At 38.0% G+C, this 10,000-nt stretch overlaps 1 protein-coding gene and 1 long non-coding RNA gene across 3 annotated transcripts in view; both read right to left on the reverse strand.

Moving 5' to 3' along the window:
- LOC145271040 (uncharacterized) overlaps positions 1–3,008 on the reverse strand; it is a 101,637-nt gene extending 98,629 nt beyond the window's left edge. For both annotated transcript variants that reach the window (XM_080126590.1, XM_080126589.1), the window contains exon 1: positions 838–3,008. In XM_080126590.1, coding sequence (XP_079982716.1) covers positions 838–2,733 — 1,896 coding nt within the window. In that variant the 5' untranslated portion in view covers positions 2,734–3,008. The remainder of the gene's footprint in view (positions 1–837) is intronic.
- A 495-nt stretch (positions 3,009–3,503) lies between these two features.
- The window catches only part of LOC145271042 (uncharacterized), a 58,332-nt gene continuing 51,835 nt past the window's right edge, over positions 3,504–10,000 (reverse strand). The window contains exon 2 of the long non-coding RNA XR_013865670.1: positions 3,504–3,604. This is a non-coding gene — a long non-coding RNA (uncharacterized LOC145271042). The remainder of the gene's footprint in view (positions 3,605–10,000) is intronic.

Consider the following 10,000-nt stretch of genomic DNA (forward strand, 5'->3'; position numbering starts at 1 on the left):
TTACTTGAAAAAAACTAAATTACTTGAAAAAAACTAAATTACTTGAAAAAAACTAAATTACTTGAAAAAAACTAAATTACTTGAAAAAAACTAAATTACTTGAAAAAAACTAAATTACTTGAAAAAAACTAAATTACTTGAAAAAAACTAAATTACTTGAAAAAAACTAAATTACTTGAAAAAAACTAAATTACTTGAAAAAAACTAAATTACTTGAAAAAAACTAAATTACTTGAAAAAAACTAAATTACTTGAAAAAAACTAAATTACTTGAAAAAAACTAAATTACTTGAAAAAAACTAAATTACTTGAAAAAAACTAAATTACTTGAAAAAACTAAATTACTTGAAAAACACTAAATTACTTGAAAAACACTAAATTACTTGAAAAACACTAAATTACTTGAAAAAAACTAAATTACTTGAAAAACAAAATTACTTGAAAAAAAAGTGTGAAAAAAAAAAAAAAGGATGCCCCTACCAAAAACCCGAATACCCCTATGTTGTTTCTTTGGACCTTTTCTTGAGACCATTTGTTTAAAATTTTTTAAATATCACATTTTAAACAAAAATTTGCTTAAAATTATTTTTTTGACAAAAAACAAAAAAAAAATCACTTCTAACATAGTTAATAAAAATTTTAAAATACGGTTTTTGTTTTTGTTTGCTGTTTCTACATTTTACGTTTTGTTATTTTATTTTCCGTAGCATTCTTATGATTTCATTGGCGACACTCAATATAATCTGTCAGTTAACGTCATGTTCAGGGGAAAAAAAACGAACGAACGTGGAGTTACGCCTGGTTCAAAGAAAAAAAGATGAGGAAACATCTACCAACCTGATATGCAAGTACGACATCTCTTTGGTCGTCAACACTTGTGATCTCGACAGAAGGTTTGGCCCCAACAGCAGCCTGGTGTGGTATTTGACCAGGATATGAAGTGCTCCGATGGAATTTTGAGGCTGAAATCAAGGAGGTCTGGCCCAGTTGAGCATGAGTTTGATTCGAGTGCAAGGGACCCTGGTGTGGAAGTGGAGTTCCCTGGGGCAGATGGCGACCCTGAGGCCCCACAGGCTGACCGCCACCTTGCTGTTGTGGGGCCTGTGGAGAAAAGATAGGTTTCTTGATCGGTGCCACTGGGTTGATACTAGGCATCGATCGCCTCTGCTGCTGCTGCTGCTGTTGTGAAGTTGTTGGGGGAGGGGGTGGTGGCGGTTGCTGCTGGGGAATGCTTCCCCACGGTGACGGTGGTTGCTGCTGCTGCTGCTGCTGATGATGCTGGGACTGGGGTATTGCTATATTGGGGTTTACTTGGCCCTGAGCCCCCCCAGCTCCTTGACCACCACCCCCAGCATTGCCCCCACCTGGTTGAGCTGCAGCTGTGGTCCACAGGGATGGCTGCGGGGCCGAACTCCATGCTGGGTATGTCTTTGAGTTGTTCAATAACAGACTGGCTTGTTGTCTTTGTTGCTGCTGCTGCTGCTGTTGAAAATTGTGATGGGCCGTGATGGCACGGCGCTGCGGAGCCGTGGCTTGCTGCTGAGCAGCCATATGCCCCAGCCCTCCTAGATGGGGTGCAGTCGTTATTCCAGTTCCAAACAAGGTACTAGGGTTGGGGGGAAACTGCTGGAAAGTAACAGTGCCATTCAACGATTGAAAGCCTTGAAGGAATGTGTCTTCTGGAGACGCCGTCGACCAGAAGCTTGGGACAACCGAGGCTGCCGAAGACGAAGATGCTGATGACGAGGATGACGAGGAGGAGGACGAAGAACAGCAAGATGTCGACGGTGCAGCTCCTGCGGCTGCAAGAGAAGTTACTCCAACGGCTGGGCTAGGCGCAGCAGGGTCTGCAGTCAGACCTAAGTGCAAAGGCGACGAGACAACCACTCCGCCAAGTAGCTGATCCGTTCCCTGCGTCTGTTGCAGCGGCTGAGATTGCTGGGGCTGTTGCGGTTGTGGGGAAACGGGGGCCGACCCCTGTTGGGGGCTAATACCTTGCTGGGACTGTTGCTGCTGATGCATCTGAATATGTGATTTTTTTTTGCTGTTCCCACTGGTACTATTGCCACTGTGAATATGGTTGTTAGACGCAGACGTGCTTCCAGCCGCTGCAACTGATGTGGCCTGGGTGCTAGTTCCACTGCCGTTTCCAGCGCCGCTGTTGCTATTATTAACCCCGTTGCCAGTTTTCCCGCTACCACCTCCGCTGCTGCTGCCGCCAGCAGGCGTTCCGTTGTCTCCTACTACTACGACCCCTCCTACTCCATCCATTCCTCTGCCAAAAGTGTGAAAGCCGTCAACCAACGCGCTTTCAAACGGATGTTGAGTACCGTCGCAAGTGTTGCCGTCGTCGACACTCAATTTTAGATTAGAAATCGCACCAGCTAAAATATCGGGGTGGCAGAGCTCGACACTAACGTTACTGAATCCCTCCCCACCCTCTGCTTGCGACACAACTGCGCAGCTGTTGTGCTTCCTGGTTATATCCCCGTTGTAGACGTCTTCTACCAGACTGTCATCTCGGACCGTAGAAGGTTTGATGACAGGGCGGCACCCTGGTTGTTGGGGGTGGCTGTCAATGCTGCTGTGGAGGGGGGAACTACCGTTGATAAGATCTGTGAGCCAGGGCACCTGCTGAGTGAAGAGATGGACGTTTGGAAACAGAAGAGACGAGGAATGGACATACAGGAGTTCGGGGAAGTGAGATTCATCAATGAGGAATTCATTTTGCATTTTATGTCAAGTCTCTCGTGTTTTTTTTTTTCTTTTTTTTTTTGTTTTTTTTTTTTCAATAATTAGGATTTCTTTTGTTTTCCAAAACAAAAAAATTGGAAAATGAGGACTAGGTTATGGGAAAAAATATTTCTTTTAATATGTCATGAAGGTGCACTTCAGTGTACTAAATATGAACTTTCGTTTCATCTTCTGATGTAATACGTCAGCAAGAACGCTCATGATAGAAACGAGGAATTTTAAATCAAATAGCTAAAATAAATCTTGTTTATCTGAGGCGAATTCACACGGCAAAATTATTAAAATATTGGGTTTTGTATCGACACCCGAACTATTTAATGTGGTCATGAGCGTAGTTCCAAGTTTTTGGGGGCTTTTTTTTTTTTTTGTGTTTTTATTATTCGAGCAAATAATTAAAAATCATTTGCGACAATTTTAAGAAAATAAAATTATTTAAAATTAAAAAATAAACGAAAATAAAATTTTTTTTTTCTTGTTTTCTTTCGGTTTATTTTCTGCCGGAATAAAAAATAAATCACATCTTATTATTTTTTTATCTAAAAATATTTTATATATATAAATAAGAAAAAAAAAAAAAAAAAAAAAATTGTTTTTTAATTTAATTCTGTTAGTAAAAGAGGCATTTGTACTCCCCCCTCCACTCGTGGATTTTTTTTTTAGAAAAAAAAAAACAAAAAAAAACAAAAAAAAAAAAGGGGGGGTTTGTTGTGTTTTTAAGTAGAAAAGGAGAGGGGAGTTGGAGCTCTGTCTTGGTTTTATGTGCAGCTGGAGTGTCACGCCTCCCCCACAGTTACGGGAGGCGGCAGCACTTGTTGGCCTCCCCTGGGTGTCCGAGAAATTCTGTTGAGATCTGAAATGAAAAAAAAAAAAATAAATAATTTCATGAAACAGATTGCCAACAGATTTTTTTTTTTTTTACAAGGGTGTCACCACTTATCAAGGCCCAGAGGCCACTCAAGGATAAGGGTTAATAGGTATACATTAGTCATTGTGATTTTAGCATAGTAAACAGTGGGAATTTTGTAACTTGGATTACTTAGGGGGACGATTCAATTAGAACTTGTTCACATTGGACTTTTTCTTTTTTTTTTTCATAGGTATCAACTCATTATCAAGGTCAAAGAGGCAACTCAAGGATAAGGGTTAAAGAGTGTACAGTAGAAATTGGACAATATAATAATCATTAGTAATGAAAATTTGTTAAATTTGATAACTTATATGGAACGGCTCATCAAGAACTTATTTACGTTAGACTTGAAGACAACCATATTGTAGTCAGCCGGAAAGCAGGAAAACGGAAGACAATTCCACAGGCGTGCAGTTCTAATAAAAAAGCTTTGTTCATGGAATCTACGTTTAGGTTTAGGCACAGATAAAGAGTGGGGGGAATTATTGATAGTGTTTACAGGTAGACGAGTGTTTCTTGTGAAAGTTTTGCGAGGGGGAACCATAGATTGAAGCTCAGTCGAACACTTACCATGAAAATAACGATACATCAGAGACAAACTCGCAACATCTCTTCTGTGAGATAGAGGTTGCAAGGAAGAGAAAAGGACATCTCCTACGAGGCTACGAAGTCTATTTTGAACTCTATCAAGGCAGGCCAAGTCCTTTCTAGCAGCTCCTGCCTAGATGTGGCAACAGTATTCCATCCTTGGACGTACCTCGCTCTTATATAGATAGAGAATTGCATCAGCAGTGAGATATCTACTAGATCGATAGAAAGATCCCACCATTTTTCCAGCGGCCTTGGCAACAGATTTGATGTACGTGTTCCATTTAAGATCAGGAGTAATGGTCAATCCCAGAAGCTTGTCAAAACTTGAGGCTTCCTGAAGACGAGAGCCATTCATTTCAATTGATGCCAGATGTGGATCAGAATGTTGATGATGTAAAGAGAGGAGCTTGGTTTTAGATGCATTAAAAGTAACCAGCCACTCCTTTCCCCATTGTACTACATGCTCAAGATCAGAGGAGAGAGAATTGGAGAGAACTTGGTCGTTTACTGTCTTAGATGTGGTACCATAAATGGTAGTGTCGTCAGCATAAATGTCTACAAATGATGTAAGGATGTGATTTGGAAGATCATTAATGTAGATCAAGAAAAGAGTTGGGCCCAGGATGGACCCCTGAGGGACACCGGCATTAATACTGTGGGCTTCTGATTTTTGCCCCTCAACTACTACTCTTATGAACCTATCAGAAAGAAATGATTTAATAATTGAGAACACATTTCCAGCAATACCATAGCTAGAGATCTTATGAAGTAAACCTTTATGCCATACCCTATCAAAGGCCTTAGATATGTCAAGAGCAATTGCCCTAGAAAGGTTGCCTCCGTCGAGAGATTTTCTAATCCTATGAGATATAACTGTAAGCACATCTGCTGTAGATCTAGCAGAACGGAAACCATATTGAGTGTCACTAAGAATGTTATTTTTGTTGAGATAGTTGATTACTTCTGTATTTAACACAGATTCCAGCAACTTACTCATGACGCACAGGAGACTTATTGGCCTGTACTGAGAGGGGGATGAGCGATCACCTGAATTCTTAAATACAGGGCATACAGATGAAATTTTCCAGGGAGATGGGAAACTTTTCTCCTTAAGACAACGTTTAAACAGTTTTGTAAGTATGGGCGCTAGTTCAGGTTGAAGTTTTTTGAGTACTATAATTGGAATACACATTCAAAAAGATTTACTTTAAATTTAAGGCGGGTCTAAAACATAGAGAGACAGGTGCAATTTTTTTTTTTATTCTATTTTCACCCCAAACAAGGCACAGTGCCACTTTGAAGCAGGGGGCTACTATTAGGGACTTAATTTGCGGGGTCATTATAAAGGGAGATGAGTAGAAAGATGTTTGTTAACATTACACTTGAACTTCTGCATATCAGTGCAGTTGGGAAAGCAGAATCCCGGAAGGGAGTTCCAAAGACCCGCAGTTCTGGGGAAGAAACTATTGGAGTAAAAGGCTTTCTTGCACCTAGGGATCTCTACTGTAAAGGGATGAGAGTTAGTAGCTTGGTTTGTCGGGGGTAGTTACGTCGGGGAGGTACAAGTGTTTGCAGTTCGTCAGAGCATTCACCATTAAAGTATTTGTAGAACAGGCAGAGGGATGCAATATCTCGTCGATGGGACAGAGGCTGAAGCCTAGATGACAGTTCAGGACCTATCAGGTTGGCGACTCTCTTTTGAACCCTGTCCAAGAGAGGCCTTAACATATGTAAATTTGAGTTCTGCATCATGAAAAAAAAAAAAGAAATGACTAAGTTCATCATTTGCTCAACGCCCCCCCCATTTAGCCCAAAAGTCCCCAAAGCCTTAACATATTTAAATTTGAGTTCAGCACCATGCAAAACTGCTAAATAGACATACACAGAAAATTTTTAGACAAATATGGTAAAATAGTTCCCAAAAATGGAGTTTTTTTTTTTATTAGCCTTAAAAGAGGCCCTGGGGCTCACCCAAGAGTTATCGCGAAGTATAGACAAACAAAATTATATAGAAACTAGTGGGGGTACCCGGCGTTGCCCGAGTGTTTGTTTCCGGGACGGAGGGGGGGGGTTAAAAAATGTTATGGTTGGTAAGTAGGAAGGATCAAACCCGGAGTCATGAGTAAAAGTAGGAAAATAAAGTGTGAAAAAAAAAAAACATCTGCAACGTTAACAGTTCGGCCACCAAGAAAAGTCCATTCCAGTTGTTTAGGAAAAAAAAAAAAAACGACTACGGTAGGTCGGCGCGAACGTGAAAATATAATGTGAATTGTCCAGCACGCTAACCACTACGCCACAGAGCACTGCAGCTTAGTTTTGTGATTTTAAATGACTTCACATGAAAGAACTACGAAGCCAAACCGGTGTTCTCTTCTCAACTGTTCCTTGTGAACAATCCCCAAACGGTGTTAAGTGGTGGCAGGGGGAGGAGGAATTTATTAGAGAGAAAATATTTTACCACTTCCATTGATCTTAACCGATTTTGGCCGTGACTTCTCAGCAGAAAAAGTATAGAAATCTAAGATTATCGAGGAATTTGAGAAATAATAAGCCTATAACACACCTCAGATATTGTTCTGCCGTTTGTGCATATTATATTTGCATGAAATATCTTGATTTTTAATCCTATTAAGGTCAAAATCAGACAGGAAAAAATGAGTTCATTTTATTTATATAGAGATAAATAGTTTTCATAATTTTTTGTCTGTCAAATAATTTACGTCGCTAAACTACACATTTACCTTTATTTTTTGTAAGGGCAAAATCCAAGACATTTTTTTTTTTTTTTCAATAAGCACAAAAGTGCCATTTTTAGCTGAAAGGCACTCCTGGGATGGTTATTTGGGGGGGGGGGGGCAACCAGAGTTTCCACGGAAAATACGTTCTGTTATTTTTTGTACTCATATCCGGCTTAATGTTTGTGCAAAATTTCATAAAATTCCAACGTATAGTTTTTTGAGAAAAGTGTGGACAGACAAGGGCGAATTTACAGGTCCATCTCCGTTTGTCGGGAGACCAAAAAATAAACAAAAATGAATAAGCAAAAAAATTTTTCATAAGTTTTGGTTTCGATTATGGCTGAAGGAACTCAAGTTTATGTGTGTGTATATATATATATACGAGCAAACAGTTAATAAAACATGTTAAAAAAATACTTTGAAATGAGTTAAAAACATATTTAATCTGAAAAGGAAACACTTGATAAGTGGATAGTCCTTAATCCGCAGAGTTTCGAAGAAATACTTTCCTTCTCATCAGAGGGTAGGAATTAGCAAAATGCGGAATCGGATTTTGCATGCAAAAGTATTTGATGAAACAACAAGTGAGTCAAAGATCTTACTTGATAACAAAAAAGTGAAGCAGAGGGAATATGGTGAAGAAAAAGGTGATTTCAGGTGAATGGATAGTCTGGTGGAAGATAAATAATCCAGTGACGATAAAATCCAAATATATATAACTTCAAGAAAGTTAATTGAATTTCCATTTTCACAAGTAAAATCCAAATTAATTTTCTCGAAGTTATATATTTGGATTTTACCGTCACTGGATTATTTATTATAAGCTCTATCTCCTATTTGGTTTTATCGAGCTTTTACATCTGGCTGAGATAACTTTATAAATATTAATTCTTTAATATTTATAATATACTTTAATTTTACCATCTTGGATCATTTTGGTAAATTTAATTGTAATTTTTATTTTATATATATATATATATATATATATGTATATTTAAATTAACTGTTACTTGTGCCGTTATAAATAAGAATAGCGTCTTTTAATTTTAAACCGTTATAAACTTCTTTTCTAACTCCCCTTCATCATTCTTATTCGATATCATAAGTTAGTCCATCTATGAATTCTGACGATGCTAGTTGGATATTTCCTCTTCTTTTTGAGGATCTTCCTCTAGCTGAAACAATATGTAAACTCATTCTGGACTCACAGTAATAAATTTCCTATATATATATATATATATATATATATATATATATATATATATATATGTGTGTGTGTGTGTGTGTGTATATATATATATTTTTTCATAAGTTCTTATTTCGGTTTCGATTCAAGTTATATGGATATATGTTTGAAATCGCAACTTTATAATATATAAAAATCGATAGAACATTAACTCTATAATAATATATACGAAATCTGCATGAATCAAAATATATTTAAGCGTACTTTATGACCGGGTTTTACTGGGCGTTCATGCTAGCTTTAATAAATGCTTTTTCAGTTTTAAAAAAGCTACAATAATATCAGAGCGTCTCCATTCACACTGAACATCTACAGAATGTCAACATTAATATCAATTACATATGAAGGAGTCCTCTGTGGAATTTCCTCAGGTCCCACCAGTATTGAATAAATATCATTTATTAATAGCTGAGAAAGATTTGAGTTTTCAAAATGAAAACCTAATGTCACTTAACTCATACTTAAACTCTTTGAAAATCCAAGCCATTCTTTAGAAGGTGGATAAATTTTCTACAAACCATTGGGTTTTGGGCACCTGTGCAATTTTTTTTTTAAATTAATGGGCTCTTTGACACACTGGATAATTTTAATGGGCTCTTTGACACACCCGATAATTTTGATGGGCTCTTTGACACACCCGATAATTTTGATGGGCTCTTTGACACACCCGATAATTTTGATGGGCTCTTTGACACACTGGATAATTTTAATGGGCTCTTTGACACACTGGATAATTTTGATGGGCTCTTTGACACACTGGATAATTTTGATGGGCTCTTTGACACACGCGAGAATTTTGGCGATGCCCGGGTGTTTTGGGTAAATCAAAACTCCCGGGATGGGGGGGGGGGGGTAAAATAAAAAAAAGTTTTGGTAGGTGAGTATGAGGATCGAACCCGAACCCTTCAGGCAAAGTTGGAAATTAAAGTGTGAAAAAAAAGACGTCCAACGTTAACCATTGGGCTACCGCGAGATACTAACAAAAACATGTTTGAATTTATTTAATTACTTAGAATTTGTAGGTGCAAGTTTTAATGAGATCAACTTTGACTACGGGGTTTTTATTTTTATTTGTCCAATCTGAATAGCAATTGTCTGATATAAGGAAAATATTTCCACATTGATCGAAGCTGATTGCTTTCGGACATTTCCAGCGATAGCGACTGGAAAAATACCGCCAGAATTAGTGTCGCTTTTATTATAGGAAAAAGTCTAATCCACATGCGGCGAGCGGAAACTGTTGAATATTTATCTTCCTGAAGTCGAGCAAATTAAATAGAAAGGCGACCCCTGTTGTTAACTCGTAGATATTATCATTTAGACGCGATATAAAAAGTTTTAAGAAGTTGTGAACTGATTGACTGCTTCTCTGAAAAAAGCCTTTCTTGGACATACACAAAAAGCGAACATACATACACATATTTTCGCTTTTATATTTATAGACTAGCGAGGGGTACCCGGCGTTGCCTGGGTGTTTTTCGGGGTATGTGAAAAAAAAAACGAAGCCTTTACGATGCGCAGTTGGAAAATAGTAAAGTGTTAAAAAAACAAACAGGTGCGCATTTTTGATTGACGTGACGGCGATAGGTATTCAGCAGTTACGATTTTGTGCGGAACAGTTTTGAATAAGGTGAATAAATCGGTTTGTTTGTTTTTAAAAACCCGCTCCCTGTTTATTAGGAGGAGTGAAATGAAAGCTACAGTCTGATATGACGAAGTCGACATTGAACAAACGTTACTTAGCTCTCTTGAAACAACTGGCTT

Source organism: Euprymna scolopes, chromosome 46 (assembly GCF_053919585.1).
Source record: "Euprymna scolopes isolate OS-2025 chromosome 46, ASM5391958v1, whole genome shotgun sequence".
NCBI classification, from domain to species: domain Eukaryota; kingdom Metazoa; phylum Mollusca; class Cephalopoda; order Sepiida; family Sepiolidae; genus Euprymna; species Euprymna scolopes.